The sequence below is a fragment of the Vidua macroura genome, chromosome 2, assembly GCF_024509145.1.
Source record: "Vidua macroura isolate BioBank_ID:100142 chromosome 2, ASM2450914v1, whole genome shotgun sequence".
Classification (NCBI taxonomy): Eukaryota; Metazoa; Chordata; class Aves; order Passeriformes; family Viduidae; genus Vidua; species Vidua macroura.
The window spans coordinates 201,171-226,955 of NC_071572.1; the positions used below are offsets into that span (position 1 = coordinate 201,171).

General features: G+C 65.9%; 5 protein-coding genes across 7 annotated transcripts in view; 4 read left to right on the top strand and 1 right to left on the bottom strand.

The window, feature by feature from the left end:
* The window catches only part of DCHS1 (dachsous cadherin-related 1), a 36,895-nt gene extending 32,458 nt beyond the window's left edge, over nucleotides 1–4,437 (top strand). Inside the window, exons 18-20 of the mRNA XM_053971811.1 lie at nucleotides 270–556; nucleotides 1,140–1,278; nucleotides 1,501–4,437. Coding sequence (XP_053827786.1) covers nucleotides 270–556; nucleotides 1,140–1,278; nucleotides 1,501–4,115 — 3,041 coding nt within the window. The 3' untranslated portion in view covers nucleotides 4,116–4,437. The remainder of the gene's footprint in view (nucleotides 1–269; nucleotides 557–1,139; nucleotides 1,279–1,500) is intronic.
* A 4,538-nt stretch (nucleotides 4,438–8,975) lies between these two features.
* TPP1 (tripeptidyl peptidase 1) lies at nucleotides 8,976–14,542 on the top strand. Its single transcript, XM_053971815.1, has 13 exons — nucleotides 8,976–9,023; nucleotides 9,412–9,507; nucleotides 9,588–9,727; nucleotides 9,802–9,952; nucleotides 10,166–10,287; nucleotides 10,647–10,831; nucleotides 11,041–11,239; nucleotides 12,420–12,608; nucleotides 12,712–12,784; nucleotides 13,023–13,143; nucleotides 13,244–13,402; nucleotides 13,472–13,609; nucleotides 14,310–14,542. Exons 1-13 carry the CDS (start codon nucleotides 9,013–9,015, stop codon nucleotides 14,448–14,450), a joined length of 1,725 nt encoding a protein of 574 aa, XP_053827790.1. The 5' UTR covers nucleotides 8,976–9,012; the 3' UTR covers nucleotides 14,451–14,542.
* A 271-nt stretch (nucleotides 14,543–14,813) lies between these two features.
* Nucleotides 14,814–16,397, top strand: TAF10 (TATA-box binding protein associated factor 10). Its single transcript, XM_053970620.1, has 5 exons — nucleotides 14,814–15,010; nucleotides 15,201–15,352; nucleotides 15,510–15,574; nucleotides 15,679–15,793; nucleotides 16,235–16,397. The coding sequence occupies exons 1-5, from the start codon at nucleotides 14,830–14,832 to the stop codon at nucleotides 16,322–16,324; spliced, it is 603 nt and encodes a 200-aa protein (XP_053826595.1). The 5' UTR covers nucleotides 14,814–14,829; the 3' UTR covers nucleotides 16,325–16,397.
* Nucleotides 16,398–16,891: 494 nt separating this feature from the next.
* Nucleotides 16,892–23,271, bottom strand: ILK (integrin linked kinase). Of its 3 annotated transcripts, none has more exons than XM_054003755.1 (13): nucleotides 23,142–23,271; nucleotides 21,257–21,350; nucleotides 20,061–20,226; nucleotides 19,638–19,733; nucleotides 19,451–19,547; nucleotides 19,275–19,358; nucleotides 19,083–19,168; nucleotides 18,729–18,838; nucleotides 18,342–18,469; nucleotides 18,118–18,239; nucleotides 17,936–18,035; nucleotides 17,729–17,859; nucleotides 16,892–17,492 (listed from the first exon to the last, which is right to left on the bottom strand). In XM_054003755.1, exons 1-13 carry the CDS (start codon nucleotides 23,269–23,271, stop codon nucleotides 17,343–17,345), a joined length of 1,494 nt encoding a protein of 497 aa, XP_053859730.1. In that variant the 3' UTR covers nucleotides 16,892–17,342. The 3 variants fall into 3 exon arrangements, with proteins under 3 accessions (XP_053859730.1, XP_053859721.1, XP_053859737.1); XM_054003746.1 differs by having other exon boundaries at nucleotides 22,926–23,271; XM_054003762.1 differs by lacking the exon at nucleotides 23,142–23,271 and adding an exon at nucleotides 22,889–22,954.
* On the top strand, nucleotides 23,261–25,781 carry RRP8 (ribosomal RNA processing 8). Its single transcript, XM_054003772.1, has 7 exons — nucleotides 23,261–23,344; nucleotides 23,421–23,581; nucleotides 23,659–24,067; nucleotides 24,291–24,420; nucleotides 24,681–24,787; nucleotides 24,888–24,984; nucleotides 25,586–25,781. Exons 1-7 carry the CDS (start codon nucleotides 23,295–23,297, stop codon nucleotides 25,694–25,696), a joined length of 1,065 nt encoding a protein of 354 aa, XP_053859747.1. The 5' UTR covers nucleotides 23,261–23,294; the 3' UTR covers nucleotides 25,697–25,781.
* The last annotated feature ends 4 nt before the right edge of the window (nucleotides 25,782–25,785 follow it).

Genomic DNA, 25,785 nt, shown 5'->3' on the forward strand with positions numbered 1-25,785 from the left:
TTGGCCTCTGCCCCATGTCTGGGACTCTGGCTGCAGACACCTGCCCTGCCTGCTCACAATCCTCAGCCATTATGCCCTGTGCCCATGCCATAGCTCCACCTGTCCTGCCAAGCCCCCAAGACCTTTGTCTTCCCCCAGCATCTCCCTCTCCCATGGCATCTTCCCTTCTTCCTGGTGCTCAAGCTCTGGATTGAACTGGTTTCCCAGCAGGTGAGCCAAGTATGCTGGGCAGGGATGGGTCTGCTCACTCACATGTCTGCTCCCCACAGACACAGTGCTGGGCACCCAGATAGCCCAGCTGACTGGGAACGATGTGGACTCGGGCCCTGCACTCTCGTACACGCTGTTGCTGGAGGGGGACGTGGCGGACACCTTTGGGGTGCTGCGCTACGGTGGCCACATTGCCCTCACGGGGCCACTGGACCACGAACAGCGCAGCCGCTACACCCTCACCCTGCGCGCCTCTGACACTCGCCACGAGACTGAGGCCAACCTCACTGTCCTTGTGGAGGATGTGAATGACAATGTGCCCACCTTCACCCAGGTTTTCTATCAGGTACATGCACCAGGTGTGCCAGTCAGCAGGGGCCATCCCACGCAAGCCCTCTTGCGCAGCTCCTTCCTGCCCACCTGCCCTTACAAAGCAGAGGATGGGTCTGAGCCCCTTCTGGTCCCACTTTCTGACCCACATCTACATCCTGGCATCGCTCATGTTGTCACTGTGGCATAGAAGGAGTTGAAACCGGGCAGGTGAAACTGGGACCAGCCCCTGCAAGGGACACAGCTGGATGCAGAGGGTCCAGCAGAAATGGATGAGCACAGTGGGGAGGCCAGAGAGGGTGGGAAATGGGCCACAGCTCAGACAAATGTTTGTGGCGAGACCTCGGTAGGTCCCTGTTGGAGGCTGGCTTGGGCAGTATGTGCTGCAGCACTGGAGCCCAGGCAAGGGGCTAGGGAGCCCCAGGAATGCTTGAAGAGTCTAGGAGCACAAACCCCTTGCATGTGGTTTCCCTGGCCAGTGAGACGCTGGATACCCTTGGCTTTGGCTGCCTGGCCAGCCCCAGACCCCTGTCCCAGGGATGCTGGGGGCTCTGAGCGGGAGGGAACCAGATGGTGACTGGGGTATCCTCCTCTTCCAGGTGCTGCTGCCAGAGCACACACCTGCTGGCAGTGTCATCCTCACTGTGAGTGCTACTGACCCCGACTCAGGGAGCAACGGGGACATCACCTTCCACCTGGCTGTGCCCAGCCCTGATGTTGCCATCGACCCCAGCAATGGTGCGTGGGCTTAGTGCTCTGTGTGCCTCTCTCATGGGTCAATCTAAGGTAGCCTGTGGAGGGGAGTGCCCCCATCCTGCCTCTGTTCAAACCCGCACAAGGTCACTTTCTGGTGTGGCTGGTGAAGCAGACACAGCAGGGTGACCATCAAATGCTCCTCCAGCTGATACCCTTCCCAGCTCCCACTGGCTCCCATGCTGACCCTGGCTTTGTGCTCCACAGGGACCCTCTTCACCACCCGGCAGGTGGAGTTCAATGCCAGCCAGCCCACCCTGGACCTGGTGGTGGAGGCCCGCGACCACGGCTCCCCCAGCCTCTCATCCTGGGCCACAGTGCAGCTCCAGGTTCTGGATGTTAACGACCACAGCCCCCGCTTCCAGGAGCAATGCTACAACGCCAGCATTCCCGAGGACCTGCGCCCAGGCACCACTGTGCTAATGCTGGAGGCGGGTGACGCCGACCTCTCCCGGGAGAACGCTGGCTTTGACTACACCATCGTCAGTGGGAACGGCGGCAACGCCTTTCAGGTGGAGAGCCGGGTGGCCCGGGCCGGGGGACAGCTCCGCACGCAGGGGGCCCTGGTGCTTGTGGAGTCCTTGGACTTCGAGGCCATCCCAGTGTACAACTTGACTGTGGCAGCCTCGGACCGGGGCCTGCCGCAGCGCAGTGCCACGGTGCCCGTGCTGATTACTGTGCAGGACGTCAATGACAACCCGCCCGTGTTCAGCCGGGCCGAGTACCGTGCAGCGGTGAGCGAGGCCGCGCTGCCTGGCACCGAGCTGCTGCGTGTGGCAGCCCACGATGCCGACTCGGGGCCGCGCGGCCGCGTTCACTACACCATCAGCTCAGGTGACCAGCACGGGCTGTTCCAGCTTCATGAGAGCACGGGGGCCCTGAGCCTGGCGCGGCCACTGGATCGGGAGGCCCAGGCACTGCACACACTGGTGGTGCGGGCCACGGACACACCAGGCGGGCACTTTGCGCTGGTCCCCGTGGCCATTGAGGTGAAAGACATCAACGACAATAAGCCATACTTCCCGGTGGAGGTGCTGAGCGCCAGCATCCGGGAGAACTTGCCCCCTGGCACACTGGTCACCACGCTGCGTGCTGTTGATGCCGACACCGGCGCCTTTGGGGAGCTGCGGTACGTGGTGCTGGAGCAGGCAGTGGGGGACCCCAGCACTGGGGACGGCCGGGACGCCTTTGCTGTCAATGGGAGCTCTGGGGAGCTGCGCTCCCGCCTCACCTTTGACTATGAGCGAGCCAAAGCCTTCCAGCTCCTGGTTCGAGCCACCGACGCTGGCAATGCCTCGGCCACTGTGACTGTGAGGGTGCTGGTGACAGGGGAAGATGAGTATGATCCCATCTTCCTGAGCCCCTCCTTCAACTTCGAGGTGCCTGAGGGCGCGCGCAAAGGGCAGAGCATTGGGCGGGTCCTGGCCACGGATGAGGATGAGGGGGTTGATGGTGTTGTGCTGTACACCCTGGCAAAGCCCTCACCATACTTTGCCATCAACCAGACCACGGGTTCTATCTACCTGCGTGTGGACAGCCAGCCTCAAGCCGGGGCTGGGCGCGCCAAGAGGGAGCCACGGGAGATGAGCCTGGAGGTGCAGGCACGCAGCCCACTGCCTGCTTCCCGTGTGGCCTCTGCGCAGGTCACCATTGACGTCACGCACACCTCCTTTGGCCTGGCACCTGACCTCAACCTCCTGCTGGTGGCCGTGGCCGCCTCGCTGGGTGTTGTGGTGGTGCTGGCTGCCGTGGCCATCGTGCTGGCCCTGGTGCGCTCCCGGCAGCGCCGGGGCCGTAAGAAGGCAGAGGGAGAGGGGGCACTGGCCCGTGCACAGAGCGGGTCTTTGCAGAAGCTGGGCCGTGAGGAGCCAGCACTGCCTGGGGCTGAGCACATCTACCACCAGGCGCTGCCAGGGTATGGGACTGAGCCGGCGGGGCCCTACACGCGGGGCGGCTCCCTGGACCCCTCGCATTCCAGTGGCCGTGGATCTGCTGAAGCTGCTGAGGATGACGAGATACGGATGATCAATGAGTACCCACGCGTGGCCAGCATCACAGCCTCCATGCAGGAGCACATCGCTGCCCGCGGCCCTGACTCTGGCATCCAGCAGGATGCTGACCAGCTCTCCGACATCTCCTGTGAGCCAGCTGCGTTGGAGAGCGCCCAGTGGTTCAAGAGCAAGAAGGGCTCTGGGTTGCTGCTGCCAGGGCCACCCCTGCAGCTGTACCGTGAGGACGGGGGGGGCAGTGCCTTCCTGGGCGTCCGCTGCGGCCTCAGCGTCTCCTCACAGCCCCAGGACTACACCTTCCCAGAGGACGGCAAGCCCTCCGTGGAGGGCTCGCTCACCGCCATTGTGGCCAGCGACGAGGAGCTCCGCGGCAGCTACAACTGGGATTACCTGCTGAACTGGTGTCCCCAGTTCCAGCCACTGGCCAGTGTCTTCACGGAGATCGCCCGCCTCAAGGATGAGAGCTCCCTGCGCAAACCCTTCCCAGCCAAGCCCAAGGCAGAGCCCAAGCCCCGCATCGACCCCCCGCCCCTCATCACCTCAGTGGCCCATCCAGGGGCCAAGTCTGTGCCCCCCAAGCCACCACCAGGCAGGACCTTCCCGCACCCATCCTCCCTGCGCCGCTCGCCTATTAGCCATGAGGGTTCCATTTCATCCTCCGCCATGTCACCCAGCTTCTCCCCATCGCTGTCCCCGCTGGCCGCCCGCTCCCCTGTGGTCTCGCCCTTCGGCATCTCACAGGGGCCATCCACCTCCACCATCAGTGCTGAGCACTCGCTGGAGCCTCCTGAGGAGGCTGAGCTCAGGATTTAGAGCTATGCCCCTGGACTCCTGTGCCCCAGCCCGCAGCCATGGGGCCGAAGCGGGGCCCAGCCCAGGACTGCTAAAATGGGTGCTCATCCTGCTCCCAGCCTGGCCTGGCCTGGGCCCCTGGGACTCCAGATGCCCTTGGGGGCTGTGGCCCCTGTCCCTCCCCACAGCTTGGCAGACCCTGTGCTGGCTGGTGCCCTATGGACTGCTGACCCCAGTGCTGGCACCCCGGGGTGATGGTCCACGTGCTGCTTGCGGTGGCTCAGATTGGTGCTGGGCAGGATGGTGCTTCACGGTACTTGGTGCTCTGGGAGCAACGGGGAGCTGGCGGGGGGGGGGGCTGGAGGGCCAGACCCTACCCTACCCTGTGCAGCAGCCTGGGTCCAGGAGGACCCTGAGCCTTCCCTTGTGACCCTAGGAAGTCCCAGGGCAGGGGGACGATGCCCCATGGCTGGGGGTGATGTCCCAGGGCATGTGTGATGCCCCAGGGCACGGACACTGCCTGTGGGAATGAACCTGCCCCCTGGCCGGGAGGGGACACTCACCGGGCTAGCTGCAGCAGAAGGCAGCAGTGCTCACAACTTGCTGCATGTCTGTGTCTGGGCAGAGACAGGAGAGCCTTTGAGGTCTCTCTTGCCCTTTCGCTACCCACTGCAGGTGACACATCCAGGGAATCTCCTGCCCAGAACTTCAGGATGGTTCCTGTGGTCCTCGGAGGGAGGCGCCTGCCATGCTCAACGTGGGAATCCCGTTCCTGGGACCAGGTACCTCTCTGGGCAAGGGTCCCAGGCAGGGACAGTGCCCAGGCACAGGCAGCACAATGGGGCTGGCAGAGCTGTGTGAAGCTGATAGGGACAGCGCAGCCTCAGCAGCAGTGGTGATGCCTGCTGTGACCCGCACCCGCCTCAGCCTGCAGCTGCAGGGGCACAGGTGGGAGGTGGTGCCCCAAAAAGCCACATTGCCCAGCATGTTCTCTTACAGCCGCAATGGGGACACTGGGCATCTGGCCTTCCCTGGGGCCCTCTTGCATGATTGCTTCCCAGCACTGTCTGGGCCACCTCCAGAAAGTAGTCAAGGTGCCAGAACCCCCTGCTCCTGGCCCCAGCCCCCTCTGCAGGGCTGCTCTGCACCCCCATTATGCATGTTGTGAGCCCGAACGGAGCCCCTGCCCTGGGGCCGGTCTCCGTCTCCCCCCAGCACTGCGCATGGCCGGTCACACCCGCAGCACACTGACCCCACCGGAGCTGTCCCTGAGCCCGGCTGCTCACGGGAGCTGCTCCCACGTCACGGGCCCTGGGAGTGCGGCCCTGGGCTCTGCTGCTGCAGCCCGGTGCTCCCGGGGCTGTGATCCCCACACGGCCATGGGTGCAGAGCGAGGGCTGGAACAGCACGGGGTGCCCCACAGCAGTCCTGAATGCCCAGTCTGGTCAAGAGTGTGTTTGGTGGTTGGGGGGACACCCTATGCCTGAGCAGAGCTGGGGGGGAGCTCCTTCCAATCACACATTCCCCAGACCCAGGACATCTGCAGTGTGGCTGCAGCCCCAGCCCCACAGGTGTCACAGCACACAAATGCATCACTTCTGCCTGTCCCCCCGTTTCCCATGAAGAGCCATCTGTGGCTGCAGCTCCGTGTGTCACAGTCAGCCTCTCATCCCCCTTGTGCCATGGGGTCCTGGCACATGCCGCTGGGTCCCAGGTGCTGTCCTGGGCACAGGGCAGTGACAGAGGACAGGCATCTGCAACAGTGACAGGGACACCAAGGGAGCCCCACCAAGGGCCATGCCCACTCTTGCCTGGGGACCACAGGGGCCTGAGGTGCCCTGGGAGGGGGAGACGGTTCTGCCTTGGCACAGGGACAGCCCACAGAGGTTCTTGGGGTGGGCACCCTCATCCCCTCTCTGTCCTGCTCACGAGCACTGTGGGGACACATTGTTCTCCCCAGGCTCCGTAGGGGCACTCTGGGGGTATCCTGGTGCTCCCTAGTCCCATGCTGGGGTGCCCCATGCCCCCCAGCCCTGTGCTGCCCAGACAGCCCAGCTCCACTGCACATCTGGGATGGGAACACAGATGGGTCACGCTGCACACCACAGGAAGGGCCAGACACATGCACCCTGCTTTGGGCTGGGGTCACTGAGCCCCCAGTTATTTATTTTTACACATTGTACTACAATTCCTGTTTTTACTCGTTTGTACCTTTTGTATTGTGTCTTGTGGAGCTGCATGTACCAGCGCTGCCCACGGCCGTGCAGGGGCCACTCGGTGCAGCCTGAACCCAAGTGCCAACGTCTCAAAAAATGCCTTAATAAACCACACGTTTGTACAGACACAGCCCCATCCCTGCTGCCCTGGGCTCGTGCCAGACTGGCACCATGTTCCCAAGGCACTCACCAGAGGGGGGATATTGGACCTGCATGATGGAGGGCTCATGTGGGCCAGGCTCTGGCACCCACATCCATGGCTGCATCCTGCCAAGTCCTTTTCCTGAGAGGCCAGTGGAGCTGCAGCAGGACCATGGCCTTGGGGCTGTCCAGCAGCGAGGCTGGGTGTGTTTCCATACAGGCATACATGCGAACACAGCTGTGGAAGGCATGTCTCCACACGTGCACACAGCTGGTCCCACATGCCACAGGCATCCCCATCCCATCCCGTACCCTGTCTCTGCTGAGGGCTGTGGGCAGGGCTGTGCAGGCACCCAGAGCTGCAGCAGCCACACCTGGACACGTCGTCTGCCCAGCAGGTACCTCACATTCCCGGGATCCCCACTGAGGACACCGGGACACACAAGTTCCCCAAGGCGCAGCCTGATCACAGCCAGCACACACAGACCTGCCCTGGGGATCCCAGTGCTCCAGTGATCCCACCAGTCCCAGTGCTCCAGTGATTCCACCAGTCTGCCCAGTAGCTTTGGCTCTGCTTATCCCTGTTGGGTGACACAGGCATGCGCAGGGCTCTTTGCTGGTCTCCAGACACTGTGACCTGACGCCACACTCCTCACCAAACAGGGCCCCCCAAGCCCGGGAAACAGTTACAGAGCTGAAGAACCAGGAGTGGCCGTGCAGCTGTCAGGTGTTGGATGTGGCCAGACCCACACAGTGACAATCAACCACCTACATATGATCAGCCATTTCCACCCTGCCTTCACTGCTTTACCTTTTTTTGTTGTTCCCAAACCAACCTGTTTACTCCCTGTTCTCAGCTCTCAGGTTCCAACACCCCACAGCGAGTCCTGCACAGCCCCAGCCTATTCTGCACAGCCCCCAAGGCATGCCCAGCCCTGCTGGCAGCGCTCTGGGACCAGGGGGCAGCTCCCGTCCCCCCTCTCCAACAGGGCTCCTCGCCCTGCAGGGGTAAGCACAAGCCTGCACAGCCGGGGTAGAAGGGGAAAGGGCCACCCCGTCCCTGATGATGTCCCTGGGGTTCCCTCTGCTCCTTCCTCCCCCAGCCCGACCCCTTCCAGCTCCCTGCTGGGGCACAGCGGGCATGCTGGCTGCCCTCAGTGCCACCATCCTCCTCAGGTGTTCCTGGCCTCGGGAAAACCCAACTGCCAAGAGCAGGGACTCACTTCACCCCATCAGCGGGAGCAGCACATGAGGGTCCAGAGCGAGGCTCCAGCCAGGGACACCGAGGCTCCCTGACCTCCCAGGCACGGACCAGCAGCAGATGTTCCTTAACACGATTAGCTCTGCCCAGCTGCCTTAATCCCGGCTGTCCAGACAGAGCCAGACATCATCCCCTGCAAATCCCATCCCACTTAGAGAGTCCATCCCCAAACTGGACATGGGGCGTGCAGCCCCGACAGCACCCAGCCCCTGGCTGCGGCCAGGGCAGCTGGCTCCCCCCTCTGTCTGCGGCCAGGAGGAGGCCGGGGCTGCCAGGCCAGGGCAGTCGGTGGGGCTGGAGCAGGGGAGCAGGAAGAGACGCCTCTGGCATTGCTCCAGTGCGGGGGATTGGCAGCCACGGCTGGGCAGGTGGTTTTCCTATTGCCTGTCTCCTCCTGGCCTGGACCCTGCTCTGCAGAAGCAGGAAAGCAGCTGGGAACTGCTGGAGCCGTGGGATGTGCCGTGTGACTGGGTTTGTCACTGAAACTGCAGGAAAACCAAAAAACTCTCCAACAACATTTTTACTGTTAGAGAATCAAGGCATTACTTTATCCTGGCCAGGATGTGCAACAGAAGTTGTTTCATCCACATATGTCCTGGGTTGTGCAGAGAAAAATCATTCCATGACACGTGAATTTTACTAGATTTTCTACATATTTTATACAGTCAAAACACATAGAAATTCATTGGTTCATTGTTCATTGGTCCCAAGTGTCGAAGTTCTCAGTGTTTGGTTTCCTGTTCCAGGGGTGATGTCTGGAGTTGATGCTCGTTAATGGTTGTTATCTATCGTGTATCTCCTGCGCTGCTCGCAGCAGCCCCTCCTGCACGGGACCCCTCCGCCCCGTCCGGCCCGGACCCGAGCAGGACCCCCAGCCTTTCAAGGGCCTCTCCTCCCGCTCCCAGCAGTCCGCGGCCATCGGTCCTGCACGGACTCTCGTCCTGCCTCCAGCCCAGGACCCCCAGCCCTGCAAGGAGCCCTGCCCTTCGGGAGCCCGGGAGCCCGACACGGGCCCTCGGCCGAACCCCCTGTCCGGGCCGGGAACGTGTCTGCACCGCGCCGGGAGACGGGGCGGGGGCGGCCAGGGCCGTGCCCGGAGCCCACCCCGCCGCCCGGAGCCCCGCGGCCCCGGAGCCCCGCGGCCCCGCCGCTCGCAGCCCGGCCCCGCCGCCCTGAGGCTCCGCCGGCGCCGAGCCCGCAGCTCCGCCCGTCACGTGACCGCCGTCACGTGACCTCTGTTTTGGTGTCCCCACGTGGCGGGAGTCACGCGCCCGCACACGTGACCGGGCGGCACGGCGGCATGGCGCGGGGGTAACGGGCACGGAGCGGGCACCGAGCGGGGCTCCCCGGCCCCACCGGGACACTCCGCGGTGGGGGCGATGACGGGGCGGGGGCGCCTTCCGGCCCCGGCGGCGATGGGGACCGCAGGGGTCCGACAGGGCTCCCGGATGGCGGTGGGGACGGGGACCGGGGGGGCAGGCGGGGTTCCCTGGTGGTGAGGGCTCGCGGGTCAGGCGGGGCTCCCCAGTGACAGGGCAGCAGGGTCAGACAGGCTCCCCGGTGCTGGGACTCGGGGAGCTCCGGGGGGCTCCCCAGACCCGGGGTAAGGGGTAGTCAGACGGGTTTCGGGCTCAGTCGCCGGTCAGTCCCGGTTCCCCACGGCCGTGCCATTGCCCGTGCTCCCCTGAGCCCATTTCAGGTGTTGGGGGATCCCCGCCGTGCTGGCGCTGTGTGCGGCCGCCTGGAGCTGCGCCCCGGGGCTCGCGCTGGAGCTGGAGCGGGACCAGCCGTTCCGGTAGGTCCGGGGCGGTGGCCGGGCCGGACTGGGCCGGGCTGGGGTGCCGGTGCTGGCCCCGCTCACCACCCACCCTGCAGCGTGCCCCCCGGCTGGGCCCATGCTGGCCGTGTGGATCCCGGGCACCCCGTGCAGCTGACCTTCGCCCTGCGGCAGCGCGGCACCGCCCGCCTCACCCGCCTGGTCGAGGCGGTCTCGGACCCTCAGTCCCCGCGATACGGTAACGGCCGCATCCCTGAGGCCCTAGACCCCGCCGCGGCCTGGGAGGGGATCTAACCCCTGTGTGCCTCCCAGGGCAGTACCTGTCCCTGGAGCAGGTGAGGGACTTGGTCCAGCCTTCCCCAGCCACACTGATGACAGTTCTGAAGTGGCTGCAAGGCCATGGTGTAGAGGACTGCTGGAGTGTCACCACCCTTGACTTTCTGGAGTGTCACCTGCCTGCAAGGTGAGCTCTAAGGGCTGTAACCGGCTCTGCTGACCCTGTGGTGGCTGTCCCTGTGTCTCAGTACTGTCCCATCCTGTGGTGGCTGTTCCTGTGTCCTAGTCCAGTCCCACTCCGTAGTGGCTGTCCCTCTCTCCCAGCCCTCTCCTGGCCTCTGATGGCTGTCCCTGTGTCCTGGTGCTGTCCCGTCCCACAGCAGCTGTCCCTGTGTTGCAGCACGGCCGAGCGCCTGCTCCCCGGGGCCGAGTTCCACCGCTACGTACAGGGCCAGCTCAGCCTGGTGCGGTCCCCACTGCCCTACACTGTCCCTGCAGAGCTCGCCAAGCACCTGGACTTCGGTATGTCCCACCTGGGGGAGGTGAGGCTGCGGAATGCAGGTGCAGCTGCTGCTGGGGGACAGACCTCCCTCCTGCAGATCCCTGTTCCATGGGATCCAGTGACCATCCCATGAAAAGTGGAGGGGGTGCCAGGCTGAGGCTGTGGCTGAGCTGTGGGAAGGCTGAGGAAGGCTCAGCCGTGGGAAGGCTGAAGAGGCTCTTCCCCCGGGCTGGGGCTGCAGGGCTGGGCTCTCCAAGCCCTACTGTTGGCCTGCCCATGTAGAAGTGGGGGCAGTGATGGAGAGCCCAAGGGCTCTGTGCTGCCTTCCCAGGGCTCTGTGCCCTGACAGCCTCTCCCATCCCGCGGGGCTCTGCTGCAGTGGGTGGGATGCACCGGTTCCCCACGGAGCGCAAGGCAGTCAGCAGAGCCGGGACCAGGAAGGACCCACAGCTGGCACGAGCGTTGTTCCACCTGGGCGTGACACCGGCTGTCCTGCGCCAGAGATACAACATGACAGGGGGGGACGTGGGGCTCCTGCCCAACAACAGCCAGGCCTGTGCACAGGTAACCACTGCCCCGTCAGAGGCCCATGTGCCGTGGCAGTCCGAGGGATTGGTGCTGGTCTGGGGGTCTTGGGACAGCTGGGTGTCCCTCAGTGGCTGCTGGGAATACCTGGTGTAGCACAGACCCGTGCTGGAGAATTTCCTATGTCAGGATCAAAACATTACCTTGTTTTTTCGAGAGGAGACAACCTGTCGCTCTGTGTCCCACAGTTTCTCGAGCAGTACTTCCACCAAGCTGACCTGGCTGAGTTCATGCAGCTCTTTGGTAGCGGCTTTGCCCACCGCACGCAGGTGGATCGGGTGGTGGGGCACCAGGGCCATGGCAAAGCTGGGCTGGAGGCCAGCCTGGATGTGGAATACATCATGAGCACAGGTGCCAATGTCTCCACCTGGGTCTTCAGCAATGCAGGTACTGGGGAAGAGCCCGGAGGGGCAGAGGGAACACCTGGAGGGGGAAGGAGAGCACCCAGAGGGAGGAGGGGAGTGCCTGGAGCAGGGAAGGGAACACTTGGAGGTGTGTGGGAGGGGGCTGGAATGGGAGAGGGGAGTGCTCGGAGGAGTGAGAGGAGAGCTTGCAGGGCTGTGCAGACAGCTGGCTGTAGTACAGCCCCAGGGGCTTTCCCAGCTGCTGTGGGAGTCGATCCTGTGTGCTCCCCAAGTCAGAGCTGGCACCGCATTCCCCTCTCCTGGGGACATCACTCCTGCTGTGTGTAGTGACTTTGAACTCTGTGAACCTTCAACGTCCAGAGTATCCTGAAGCAGGGATTTCATTGCTGGCACCATACGGAGCAGCTGCCCCACTCAGCTCCCATGAAGCACAGTCCTCCTCCCGTGGGGTTTTCCAGCTCTGCTGCTGCTGAGCTCCCACCCACGAGTCTCCCAGTGGAGCAGATGAGGGAGAGTGAGGGAATTGGGAAAACAAATTGCCAAACAGCCTGCACAAACACAAACAGGGCACAGTGCTGGGGGCAGTGTCCCTGTCCCATATGGGGAACTGGTTGAGCAGGTGAGTGCCACAGGGACAGTGGCCCTGTCCCTGATGGTGACAGTGACAGCAGATGAACACTGCCCTTCCCTCCGCCCTCACACAGTTACTGGTACAGTGACATGGGTGACTGAGAGTGAGTGGGGGTGGCTGGGGCTCTGCTCCCCTCCCAGTGGAGAGGGCTGGAGGGCAGGGAGGGACCTGGGCAGGTGTAGCTGGGATGTGTGGAGGTGGTACACGTGCTACTCTGCTGGGACCTGTTGCCAGAGGAGGAGCTGAGGCCCTGCTGGGTCCACAGGTGCCCATGTGGCTGCAGCCCTGGGGCAGTCCTGGAGAGGGGTGTGAGTGTAATCCCCTGTCCTGGGCTAATGATGACCGTCTTGCCAACCCCATGGGCTGAGCTGAGGCTCGGCGCTGTCAATGTGAGGAGCCCCAGGATGAGCTCACGGAGCTCCAGGCTGGATGTGCTGTGACTCCACGGCCCACAGAAAGGAGCACTTGGGGCTGCACTGCATAGGAAGGTGCTGGTGCTGATGAGGCAGGGCTCCCCATCACTGATGTCGGAGGAGGTGTCCCACGTGTCCCTTCCCTGATGTCCTTGCAGGGCGCCACGAGAGCCAGGAGCCCTTCTTGGCCTGGCTGCTGCTGCTCAGCAACATGTCAGCACTGCCCTGGGTGCACTCGGTGAGCTACGGGGACGACGAGGACAGCCTGTCCTACGCCTACATGGAGCGTGTCAACACCGAGTTCATGAAGGCGGCGGCCCGCGGCCTCACCATCCTGTTTGCCTCAGGTGCGGCCGGGGCCTGCCACGGCCGAGCCCAAGCACCGAGCAGGGCTGGGGAAGGGGTGCCTGGGGCGCCGTGGTCGCCTGTCACCTGTTCCCGTGTCGGCAGGTGACGACGGTGCTGGCTGTCGGCGGGAGCACAGCGGGAACCACACGTTCCGGCCCAGCTTCCCGGCTTCCAGGTGGGTGTGAGGGGCCAGCACAGACCTGCGGGGGCACGGCCGGCCCCGGCCCCAGTGGGGTCTGAGCCCCTGGAAGGTCACCTTAGGGTCCTCACCAGCATGCTTACAGACCCCAGCGCTGCAGCCTGTGCAGCTCCGGGGGTTGGTCTAGTTTGTGGGGTGAGGTGGTGGTGGCAGAGGGGGCTGCTGAGGCCCAGGCAGCCGTGTGCCCACCTGCAGTGTCCCTCTGTTTCCCCAGTCCCTACGTCACCACTGTGGGTGGTACGTCCTTCAAGAACCCCTTCCTGGTGACAGAGGAGGTGACAGATTACATCAGTGGGGGCGGCTTCAGCAACATCTTCCCTATGCCTGAGTACCAGGTGAGGGACGCTGCCAGGCTGGGGGGTGCAGACAGGGCTGCAGGGTTAGGGATGGGGGGACAGTGGCTTTGGGGATGCCCACGGGCCGTGCCGTTCCCAGGCTGCTGCTGTCGGGCGTTTCCTGCGCTCAGCCTCGAAGCTGCCGCCCAGCTCCTACTACAACAGCAGCGGCCGCGCGTACCCGGACCTGGCCGCGCTCTCTGACAACTACTGGGTGGTGACAAACCGCATCCCCCTGCCCTGGGTGTCGGGGACCTCGGTAAGGAGCCCACCCCCTGCTGCCCTCCGGCACTGCAGGGCCCTGGGCTGAGGGGTTGTGCCCACGCAGGCGTCCACACCGGTGGTGGCAGGCATGGTGGCTCTGATCAACGACCGGCGCCTGCAGCGGGGGCTGGCACCCCTTGGCTTCCTCAACCCGGCGCTCTACCAGCTGCAGAAGCAAGGACATGGTGACGCATTCTACGATGTGAGTGGGGCAGGGAATGGGGGCTGGAGGGGCTGTCCTGGGGGCTGAGGGGACTTTGGGTGTCCTGAAATGTTGGGCGGAGGCCTGGGGTGGGCCTTGTCCATGGGGCTGGGAAGGCCATGGGGTTCCAAGGCTGGGCTGGGCGCTGAGCGGGCTGTCCTGGGGCCCGTGCTCTCAGAGTTGTGCCTGGGGCAGGGCCAGCAGTGTCCTGCTGCAGGGCAGGAGAGAATCCCTATGGCCTTCCCATGGGAGGGGGTCCTGGGCTTCCCCTTGACCTTTCCTTGGGAGTGGGGTCCTGGGGGGTCCCCATGGGCTCCTGTGAGCTTTGTGGGGCAGGTCCCCTTGTGTGGCCGGGGCTGCAGAGGTCCCAGGGTCCAGCTGAGTGTGCTGTTCCACATTGCCAGTGTCCTGAGGGGACCCTGGGCAGGGGAGGCCCGTGCCATAGGGGGCGTTGTGTGGAGGCCCCGTGTCAGATGTCTGGGGCCGCTGTCCCCGGGATTCCTGTCGCAGGATGGCAGGGACAGCTGTCCCTGGTTCCCGGGGACTGTGGGCAGGGTCCCTGTGTCCATGGTACCCCTGTCCTGGGTGGTCCCTATGCCCCGGGGTCCTTGTCCCAGGGCTGTGTGGGGCTCCTGTACTCCGGAGGTCGCTGTCCTTGGGGGGCGTCCCCGAGCCCCAGTACTGAGGCTGGTCTCCGCAGGTGATCCAGGGCTGCCACCTGTCCTGCCTGGACGGCACCGTTCAGGGCCAGGGCTTCTGTGCCACCCCCGCCTGGGACCCGGTCACTGGCTGGGGCACCCCCAACTTCCCGAGCCTGCTACGGGCGCTGGGGCCGCGCTGACCGGGACGCCGTGGCCGGACAGCGGGGGCACGGACAGCGGGGGCACGGACAGCGGGGCACGGACAGCGGGGGCACGGACAGCGGGGCACGGACAGCGGGGCACGGACAGCGGGACCGGACAGCGGGACCGGACAGCGAACGCCGCGGAGCTGGGGGCGGGGCGGGGCCGACGGGGGCGGGGCAATAAACAGGCAAAGCCCCGCCCGCCGTCTCTGTTTGTGCCCGCGCCTCCGCTAGGGGGCGTGCGGGGCGGTGAGCGTCGGAGAGCTGGACCAATGGGGGGCGGGGCGGGGGCCCGAGAGGGGCGGGGCGGGGGGGCGCGGGGCCAATAGGGCGGCTTGGCGCGCGCAGGCGCGAAGCGGAGGCTGGGGCCGGGACCATGAGCGGCAGCGCCGATCCCGACCCCGCGGCCGCGGCCCCGGCGGCCCCGCCAGGCCCCGCCGAGGGCAGCAAGCCCAGCCCGGCCGCTGTGGGCAGCGCCGGGCCCGGGGCGGCGCCGGCTGCGGGAGGCGGCGCGGCGCGGGCCACCGAGGGCTGTGCGGCCGGCGGGAGGGGGCCCGGTGAGTCGCGATGGGGGGCGGCGGGGGACGGGCCCCGCGCAAGGGAGCCCCGCGGGACGGGGCTTGAGCCGCTGTGGCCGAGGGAGCGGCGTCCGGCGGCCGCGGGTGTCCCGGGTCCCGCTGACCGTGCTAGCCGCATTGCCGGTGCCGGCGGTGCGGGGTTCCTAGCGCTGACCGTGCTGTCCCGTAGTGCCGGTGTCCGCAGCCGTGGCCGCCCCCCCGGACGGGACCATGTCCAACGGCGTGTACGTGCCGCCCGCGGCCAACGGGGACGTGAAGCCCGTGGTGTCCACCACGCCGCTCGTGGACTTCCTCATGCAGCTAGAGGACTACACGCCCACGGTACCGACACACAGGGCGGTTCCTATGGGCCGGGCGGGACGGGACACAGGGCAGGTCCCACGGTACTGGGATACGGGGCGGCTCCTGTGCGACGGGATACAGGATGTGGGAATGCTCCCGCGGGGCCGTGGAGCTGTTCCAACTCTTCCCTTCCCAGATCCCGGACGCCGTCACAGGGTATTACCTGAACCGGGCAGGGTTTGAGGCCTCGGACCCCCGCATGTGAGTGGCTGCAAGGTGGGGGGGAGTGGCAGGAACCCCGCAGGGGTCCGGCAGAGGGGCCCACGGACCCCTGTCACCTCGCTGACACGGTCCCTGTCCCGCAGAATCCGCCTGATCTCGCTGGCGGCACAGAAGTTCATCTCAGACATCGCCAACGACGCGCTGCAGCACTGCAAAATGAAGGGCACGGCCTCGGGCAGCTCCCGCAGCAAGAGCAAGGTGAGGGCTCTGGGGGAAGCGGGGAGCCCGCTCTGGGGATGGGGCTGAGCCTGCAGCCACCGAGTGTAGAAATCCCAAAACCTGCTGGCCCAGGTGGTCCCTGCAGGTGGGGAGGGGCTGGTGGGGACACGAGGAGATTGTGGACACCCTTTGGTGCTCCTGCACCCCAGCAGTGACTGCAGGTCTGGGCTTGGGGAGGAGCTGGAGTGAGGGGTTCTGGGGACCCTCCGAGTGCCATATCTGGGCTTCAGGGGCTCCGCAAAGCTAATGGGATTTGGTGCTAGTTGTCTGGGGATGTCTGAGGGCAGAACGTGGGGAGCTGGGAATGCCCTAATGCTGCCGAGCAGCTCCTCTGGCACTGGGACACACCTGTCCCTGCACCGTGGGGGGTCCCACAGCCCCGGCTGTCCCTGCTGTGACCACCTGCCCCCTGTCCCTCAGGACAAGAAGTACACGCTGACCATGGAGGACCTGACGCCAGCGCTGGCCGAGTACGGCATCAACGTGAAGAAGCCGCATTACTTCACGTAGAGCACGGGGGAGCTTGGGCAGCTTGTAGGGGTCGTGTCGGTGCCATTAAACACCTCACAGGGTTTTGTGGGAAGGCAGCCTTGCTCCTGTGCCTGTGTCCTCAAATGCTGGCCCTGGTCTTCCACGTGCTCACCCCCCTCGGCCGGTCACAGGGGGCTCGGTGCTCCCGGCAGTACCGGAGCAGAGTGGGGTTAGGGGACAGGAACTACCCAGCACTCTTCCTTCTCCTCCTTCCCTAAACTGCCCCTTGTCTCCCACAGGGAATACCCCAGGGTTGCACAGGCAGCACTACAAATTGAGCCAGGGATGGGACCCTGAGCCCACCCCTCCTGCACCAGGCACCTCCTGAGGGGGCCCTGTGCCCACCTACCCTACCTGTGCTGGGCACCAGAGGGTTGCTGTGGGTGGTGATTCATGCCCAAGGCTCTGTGGGCTGCAGGGCAGCCCCATGTCAATCCATCCCCACCCTCAGGCCTAGACATCCCCTGTGAGTCCCAGCCCCCCAGTCACTCCAGCCCTCCACCCCCAGCCAACTCCCCCCATTCCTCCGCCCTGTACCCCAGCAGCTGGTTCCATACCAAACGTTTATTTGGTTGCCAGTGGCCATTCTGGGGCCAGAGGGAAGTGGCCAGTGAAGCGCAAAGCGGGGGCAGTGCTGGGCACCACAGGTGGCCTCTCCTGGCCTGCCCCTTCCCCCCCAGCCGTGGGGGGCTGAGTCCTGGGTTGGGCTTTGCCCAGCAAGGGGGACAGGGGGCCCCACAGCCCCATCCCCCAGCAGCAGGGCCAAGCCCCACGCCGTGCCCTGGGGTAGGGGGGCTGGCCAGACGCTGGGTTGGGGCTGCCCTGGGCGGGGGGCCGGAGCCTGCAGAGCTCCAGCGCAGGCAGTGCCATCTGTACCGTGTGTCCGTGGCTGGCTCAGGGTGAGGGGTGTCCTCTGCTCCCCCTGGCTCTAGGGCTAAAGGCACTTGGGGGTGGCGGGGGGAGCAAGGCAGCACTGGAGGGGGGAGGTGCCTCTTCTCTACTTCTCCTGCATCTTCTCCAGGATGGGCACGATCATGTCGAACTTGGGGCGCTTGGCTGGGTCCTCGTTCATGCAGATCTTCATCAGTTTGCAGATGTGGGGGGAAATACCGGGGGGGATGGTGGGACGTAGCCCCTCCAGTGCTACCTGCAAGCAAGAAGAGGAGCCAGAGTCAGAACTGGGACCCTGCCCCCACAGGCAGGGACACCTTCCACCTGCCCAGGTGCTTCCATACCCCCTCCAACCTGGCCTTAAACAGTTCCAGGGATGGAGCAGCCAAAGTTCTCTGGGCAACCTGTGCCGGGGCCTCACCACCCTCAATGGCCAGAACTTCTCCCCTAACTCTGACCCAAATCAGTTCCTTTGCCTCTCCACCCCCTCACCTTCATACCAATCTCCATGTTGGACAGGTCAGCGAAGGGCACCTCACGTGTCACCAGCTCCCAGAGCAGCACCGCGAAGCTCCACATGTCAGCTGAGCGCCGGTTGATCTCCTCTGGTTTCTTCTGCAGGGCTGGGGGATGGCTGGGGGCTGAGTGGGACTGGGGGTGAGGGGGCCAGTCTGGGGGGGCTGGGAACTGGGCACTCACCTTCGGGAGCCACCCAGGCCGGGGCATACATCCGCCCCGGGCACTGGAAGGAGAACTTGACATCGGCCATACTGATCCGTGCCGTCATGTCCTCATCGATCTGCGGACGGCAGGCGGTCAGCAGGAGCCTCCCCTGCCCTGAGAGCCCCCCTGGCCTGGGAGAGGGGTTGTGCCCCACTAACCATGACGCTGCGGCTGTTGAGGTGGTGCCGTGGGATGAGGGGCTCCAGCGTATGCAGGAAGGCCATGCCCCGTGCGATATCGAAGGCGAACTTCACTGCTTGCATCTGGTCCACCACAAAATCTGAGAAGGGGGGTGACGGGGTCAACCCACCCAAAGCCCACCGAGGGCTGTGGCTGGAGAGGCCCCCTGCTGCCCCCAAACACACCATCCCCCAGCACTCACTGGTTCCCTCGTGCAGGACGTTGTACAGGGAGCCATAAGGCATCCAGTGGCTGATGACAATGGGGTGGGGAGCTGGCGGGGCCTGGCAGGCACCCAGCACCGGCAGCACATTGGGGTGGGAAAAGATCCTGCAAGAGAAGTGACAGTCCTAAGAACAGGAAGGGGCTGCCTGCACCCCCTCATTTGCCTTTTGTCATCCCCCAGGGCCTCCCAGCCCTTGGCCACCACCCAGAGCATTCCTGGCCCCACAGAGCTGGGAGGCTCCTGCCTGCCCCATACTCTGAGAGCTGCTGTTGGCCCTGAGAAGGTGCCAGAGTGGCCCTGGTCAAATGCAGGTGGGAATCCCAGGCACGTGCTGGGGTGGCTCCAGGCATGTGCAGCACCCACCGCAGTTTTGGGTACTCCTCGTTGAAGTCCCGGCTCTTCCGTGTCGTCCAGTCCCGGATCTTCAGCATTTTGATCACGATGTCATTGCCCTGCCAGCGCCCCTTCCACAGCTGGAGGAGGAGCAGAGACACAGGCACCGTGAAAGGGGTGCAGAGTCCCCAGCATCCCCAGGCCTCTGTGTGGGGCTCTGGAGCCCATGGGACCAAGGGTCCACAATGAGAAGGGAGCCCCTCGAGCTGGGGACGAGCTCCCTCCCTGCACCCGGCCATGGACCCCAGAACCGTGTGCCCAGCAGGGCCAGGACTCAGCGGTCTGCACAGGCACAGCGCCCACCTGGGGCTGAGAGGGACCCACCTCTCCTGACTGGTTCTCATTCAGTTTGTGGCTCAGGCTCAGCTGTTTGAAGTCAATCCCGGCCAGTTTGTTCAGGGTCCCATTCCCTACAGTGGAAGGGGGATGAATGCCTAATAGCTGCTGGATCCAGGAAGCAGTGCCAGCAGGGCACGGGGGACCCATGGCACCCCCCAGGGGACCCCCAGTCCTTACTGGGCCGGGTGCGGGTTGTGCCCTTCCAGAACGTGTCCTTGTAGGGGATCTTGGTGAGGCTCTGGCCCAGCTTCTCAGCACGCTCTGCAGAGGGAGGAGGAGGAGGGTGGCACCCAGAGCCTGCTGTGGCTGGCTGGAGGCTGTGTCAGTTGTGGGGTCCTGAGGGACCCTCGTACCTTTCAGGACCTCTCGCAGTGGCGTCTTGGCCTTGTCTGTGGGGGTCTCACCATATTTGTTAGCAATGCTGACCAAGGCCCCGCTGCCCACCAGGTCCTGTGAGAGCAGGGAGCAAGGACTGTGGTTTGTGATCTCCCCTCGTCCCCCTCCCACCCCGCCCTCCCTCCTGCCCGTGCTCCCACTCACCTCAGCCACCTGCTCGTGTCCCCAGAAGCAGGCATAGTGCAGCGGTGTGTTCCCGTGTTCATTCACTGCATTGATGTCTGCTTTGAACTGCATCAGCTAGGGACATGGGACAGTCCCTGTGAGCCCAGGACTGTCCCTGTAAGCCCAGGCAAGGTCCCCATGAGCCCAGGACAGCCCTCATCCTCCTTGTGCCTTGCCCTGGGGGATGCAGGGGCAGCATATTGGGAGCTGTAGGGAGGGGGCTGAACTGATGTGGGGCTCAGAGGGATTTGGAGGGAGTTTGTGAGGAGTGGGGAGCTCAGGGCTGCTGGGGGGATGCCAGGTGCTCCTGACAGGTGACGAGGGGAGCAAGTCCCACGAGGGTAATGTGGAGGGCTACACAGGGGGTGGGGAAGGGCAGGTGCCGGCACAGGGGACAGGTACCTTCTGCACGATGTCCCGGTGGCCGTGGCTGGCGGCCAGGTGCAGTGGGGTGTCATCGCCCCGGTTCATGACGTTGATGCGGGCCCCGCGCATGATGAGCATGTCCACCACGTTGGAGCGGCCCTCGCGGCAGGCCCAGTGCAGGGGGCTGAACCCATGGTCGTCCCTGCAGGATGGGGGGGGCTCTGCTCAGCTGTAGCCCCCTGGCCCAGGCATCACTGGCATCATTCCCAAAACACCAGTGGCAGGGGCAAAGGGACCGGGTGGAACATCCATCCCACTCCCACCCACCCCCACCAGGGCCCCACCAGCCCAGGCCAAATCCTGTCTCTTCCAAGGCTGAATCACAGCTGGATCCTATCCCCATCCCCCCTCTCCATGACCAAGTAAGGGAGGAGGTGGCAGCCAGGCCTTAAATGGAGATCAGGAACTGGCAGAGGGGCTGCTGCAGCCCCAGCTCCCCTCCGGCCCAGGCCTCCCCCAGTCCCAGCCCCCCTCCAGCCCCCTGGCACAGCAGACTGCATTTGTCCCCACCACAGCCCTGCAGGCAGGGGCTACCCAGCACAGAACAGTTCTTTGGGCACCTTCTGTGGGTCTGAGAGAGCTCCATGTGCCTGGGACCCCCAGGAGGGGCAGGGAGGCATGATCAAGGGAGGCATTTGTCTGGAGCATGTCCGGAATGCCAGGGCCATGGCCTGGCTGGGGTCATGGTGCGGGGTCACGCCGTGCCAGCTGCACACACTGCAGGCAGATGCTCCAAGCCCCACGCCTGGCCCAAACGTGGCTCCTGAATGGCTGTGAGCTCAAGTTGGACCCCACGGTCCTGCACGACCCCTCAAAAGGGAGCAGACCCCTGGGCACACAGAGTGGCCCCCACAACTCCCAGCCCCAGTGGTCCCAGCCGTGTGCCCTCACATCTGCCATGGTGCTCCCCAGAGAGGGGATGGCGACACGAGAATAAGGTCAGCGGACACAGCCGCCACCACGGGGACAGGGGAGGCAGCCCCAGCCCAGCTGATCCCCGGCTGTGGCTGTGAGGAAGTGGCCAGAGGATGTTTGGCCTCGTGCCTCAGCGATGCGGTAACTTCCTCCAGCGGGGAGGAGCTGCGTCCTGCCATCTGCCCCCTGCCTTTCCATGGAGACCAGCGGAAACCAGCGCCCAGCACAGCCCGCACAACCCTCACAGCCCCGCTCACCCCTGGTTGAGGTCATTCTCGGTGTTGTCCAGCCACAGCCGCACGGCCACCGCATTGCCCTCCCGGCATTGTGTGAAGATGTCGTCCATGGCAGCTGCGGGAGGGGATGTGGGTAAGGACATGGGGACCCCGATCCCCTTCGGCGGGGAGGCCCCTGGAACAGCAAGTACAGGAGCCTCCCGCCCTATCCCTGACCCCTCCTGCCCCGTCCCTGCAGCTCTCCAGGAAGCCGCAGGCAGGCTGAGGCCTGGGTTGAAGCGAGACCAGCAGCCCAAGGGGAAGATCCTGGGTGACTCCAGAGGGGCCGTGGCCACCCACAGGAAGCCAGGCTGGCACCCCCAGGCTTATCACCAGGCACAGCCACCCCAGCGCCCACAACTCTGGAGGGGGAGTGAGGCTGGGGGAGCTCAGCACCCTCCCTGCAGATCTGGTGGGGGAATGGGGCTGGGGTAGCTCAGCATCCCTAGCATGGGATCCTGCAGCCCCACGACCCTCCTGAGCCACTTGGCCGGGCCAGGCATGGGCCATGCTCAGAAAGCAGGACCCCAAAGCCTCGTGCATGGAAGACCTCGTGGACATGGAGGATCCATGGACGTCCCAGCTCAGAGCCAGGCACAGAGCTCCCTCCTGCTCCCCCTGAGGCCTCGGCTGCGAGTGTGGGACCCGCTGCCCAGCGGTCTGTGATGCTGAGCAGGGACATGCAGTGAGTCTCACAGTGCGAGGACAGTCAGATTGAATATGACATGCCCCCACTGGGGCTCAAACCTGCTGCTGGAGGATTGGAGGATCCCCCTGGACCTGAAGCCCATCCAGACACATTGGGACCCCCACCAGCTGCCAGCACCTGCAGCTGTTCCCCAGGATCCAGCCTGCACCCCGTGCCCCAGGCAGCTCCAGAGGCGTGGGACGCAGAACCCTGGATTTTTGCTGGGGTCTCGTACACCCTAGAATGGCCCCAGCACACCCACAGCAGCATTGGCCCTGTCCCGGCACCAGAACACCCACACTCCCAGACGAGATTTATCCCCCACCCATTTTGGGGCACCTCATGAAAAGGGGTCCCCAGGACATGCCAGGACACTAGTCCCGGCCCTGTGGGACCTCACACCGCAGTGAGGACACCCCATCCTGGCCCCACCCTGTCCCCTGCTTGGCCCGGGACCGTGCCCTCCTGTCACCCACCGGCCCCTACCCGGTCCCGCGGGGCTGCCAGGCCCGACCAGCCCCAGCCCTGCCCGGATGGCCAAGTGCCCAGCTCGGCCCTGCTCAGCACCCGGGGCAGGCGACGGGATGTGGAGACACAGTCCCCCCGTGTTACCCCGCACCAGCTGCTAGGGCCCCGCTCTGCCCGCGGCCCCATCAGTCCCTGCCCTTCAGCCCCCAACCCTCCGCTGTACCCCCAACCGTCCCCTGTACCCCCAACCCTCCCCTGCACCCCCAACCCTCCCCTGTACCCCAAATCCCTCCGCTGTACCCCCAACCCTCCCCTGCACCCCCAACCGTCCCCTGCGCCCCCCACCCTTCCCCTGCAGCTCCCGCCCCGGCCCGGCCCCGGCCCTGGCTCCGGCAGGGCTCCGTCCGGCCCTGCTCCCGCTTCGAGTCGCCCGCAGCCGTGCTCGGGGCCTCCCCGACCTGTCCCCGCTCGGCGCCGGTGCCGTCCCGCCGTTACCGGGTGCGTGTCCCGGCGGCTCCGCAGGGCGGCGGCTGCGGCGGGCGCGGGACGGCGCGGGGGCTCCGCCCCGACAGGGCGCCCTCTGCCGGCCGGAACCCGCACCGGCCGCGGCTCCGCCACACGGCACCGGGCGGGGCCGCGGGCGGGGAGCGCGGTCAGGCGGGCTGGAGGCGGGGTTACCGGGCGTGCCGAATTGACCGGGGGCGCGGTTACCCGGCCGGGGGCGGAGCGGGCCGTCCGCGGCACCGCCCGGTCCTCCGGGCCGAGAGGAGGGGCTGTTCCCCCGGCGATCCCCGGGCGGCAGCACGTGCGTCCCGGTACCGACCGAGGGTCCCCGCTCCATGTTCGCGGAGCAGGGCCGGAACGATGCAGCGGAGCCGCTGCCCCGCGGCGCCCCGGAGGGCCCGGGCCGACCGGTAAGCGGGCGATGCGGGGGCGGCGGGCCGGGCCAGTCCCGGGCGCGCGGAAGTTACCGGCCCCCACTGTCCACAGGAGCCCACGAAAGAAGCGGCTGCCCGGGACCGGTGGGGACGGTGAGGCGGCGCGGAAGCGGCCCCGGAAGCGGAAGAAGGCCGGCGGGCCGCGGGCCGCGGCGGGGGAGCTCCCGGCCGGTCCCGACGAGCCCCGGGAGGTTGGGCAGCGGCCGGACACAGGTACCGGGACGGCTCCAGGTCCGGGCGGGCAGGACGGAGCCGCCTCCGCGCCCTGACCCCCCTCTCGATGCCCCCAGACGGCCCGGCCGAGCCGGCGGAACAGTCCGGGAAGCCAGCGGGACTGAGCCATAGGCAGCGGCGGAACCGGCAGAAGCGGCAGCGGCGGCAGCAGGAGCCGCCGGCGGGGTCGGACGCGGAGCGGGGCTCAGGGCCGGGCCCCCCGGACCCGCCGGGCCCCGCGGAGGCTCCGCCGGAGCCCCGCTCGGGCCGCTCGGCCGCGCTCCGCGCGCGGATGGAGGAGCGGCTGCTCGGCGCCCGGTTCCGCTATCTGAACCAGCAGCTCTACACCGGCAGCAGCCGGGACGCGGCGCGGCTCTTTCGCGCCGACCCTGCCGCTTTCCACCTCTACCACCGGGGCTTCGAGCGGCAGATGCGGCGCTGGCCCGAGCGCCCGGTGCAGCGCATCGTGCGCTACCTGCGCCGCCGGTGAGCGGGACGGCGAGGCCTGGGGGGAGTATGGAGCGGAGGGGTCGTGAGCGGGGCCGGGGGCTGGACGGAGAGCCGGGAGATGGACCGAGGCGGGGCTGGGGGGCGCGGGGCCAGAGGATGGCCGGGGAGGCCGTGAGCGGTGGGGTCCGGCAATGATCGGGGGACCGGGGAGCAGTGGGGGGGATGAGGCGCCGCTCTGAGCCCACTGTCCCTGCCCCAGACCGGCGTCACTAGTGGTGGCGGATTTCGGGTGCGGGGACTGCACGCTGGCCGCCAGTGTCAAGAACCAAGTGCACTGCTTCGACCTGGTGCCGCTGAGCCCGCGGGTCACCGTCTGTGACATGGCCAAGGTAGCGGGGCAGCCCCGGGGCAGGGGCAGGGAGGGCGTGCGGGTGGGGGACCGTGACCCCGAGGGTCCCGGGGCGGGGAGGAAGCACGGGTGTGTCTGTTCGAAAGCTGGGTGTGTGCCTGGGGCACGGCTGAATCCACAAGCCTGGGGAGTCCCAGCCCCATCAAGATCGCCATCCTCCTCCTCCTGCTCCCGGGGGTGTTCAGAGTGGCTTTCAGGCCAAGTCATCATCCTTCTCCGGGCGTGTCCCGGGATGGGCAGGTGCCACTGGCGGCTGAGTCGGTGGACGTGGCCGTGTTCTGCCTGGCGCTGATGGGCACCAACCTGCAGGAGATCCTAGGAGAGGCCAACCGTGTGCTCAAGCTCGGGTAGGCAGAGGCTGTGGGGCAGTGGGGGAGTGGGGCAGGGATGCTGAGCAGCGTCCTGGAGGGTGCCTGGGCACCTTGCTCAGATCTCAAGTGACTGCAGGGGGACCCTGATGGTGGCCGAGGTGGCCAGCCGCTTTGAGGACACCCGTGCCTTCCTGAGGGCCATGACGCAGCTGGGCTTCAGGAGCGTCTCCAAGGTGTGTCCCCAGGGTGCCCTCGGCTGTGCCTAGGGCTGGGCACTGGGTGCACCAGGGAGCCCAGGGAAGGGGTCCCAGGAGGTGGTGTACTGCCTGGTGTGGAGCAGACCAGGGGTTGGTGAAAGCAGATGGAGGTGGAAGGGATTGGTGCACGGGGAACGGCAGATGGGGATGTGTACGCACAGGGGTGGAGTCCTGGGAGAAGGTTTGGAGGTCCTGGGGACCATGGGGGCACGCTGTGGCGGTTTGGGATGCAGGCTAGGGCTGGGAAAGGGATGAGGGGGGCCTGGAGCACAGTGGGATTGCAGTGCGGGGCCTGGAGGTGGGCGTGTAGCCCAGGAGGGGCTTGGTGGTCCCGGGGCCTGGAGGAATTGTGGTGTGGGGTTGATGATGGGTGTGTTGGGCATTTAGAGGAGTACGCCAGGGGCCGGGCTTTGGAGACAAGGTCTGGACACAGTGCAGGTCTGGAAGGAGGCGGGGGGACCTGGGGTTCTCTGAGGCTGCATTGAGTGGTGCTGGAGGGGCTGGGGGTTCCGGGGCTGTGGTGATGTTGGGGGCTCCGGGGTGCCGATAACAGAGTCGGGTGTCCCCGCGCCCCCAGGACCTCTCCAGCTCCTATTTCTACGTGTTGGAGTTCGCCAAGACGGGCCCGGCGCGGCCCGGCCCCGCTCCCGGGCTGCGCCTGCGGCCGTGCCTGTACAAGCGGCGGTGACCGGACCGGCGGGAGGGGGGCGGGACCGCCGCGCCTGGCCCCGCCCCCCGTGCGATATCACCAATAAAGCCGCTGCTTCCTCACAGCTA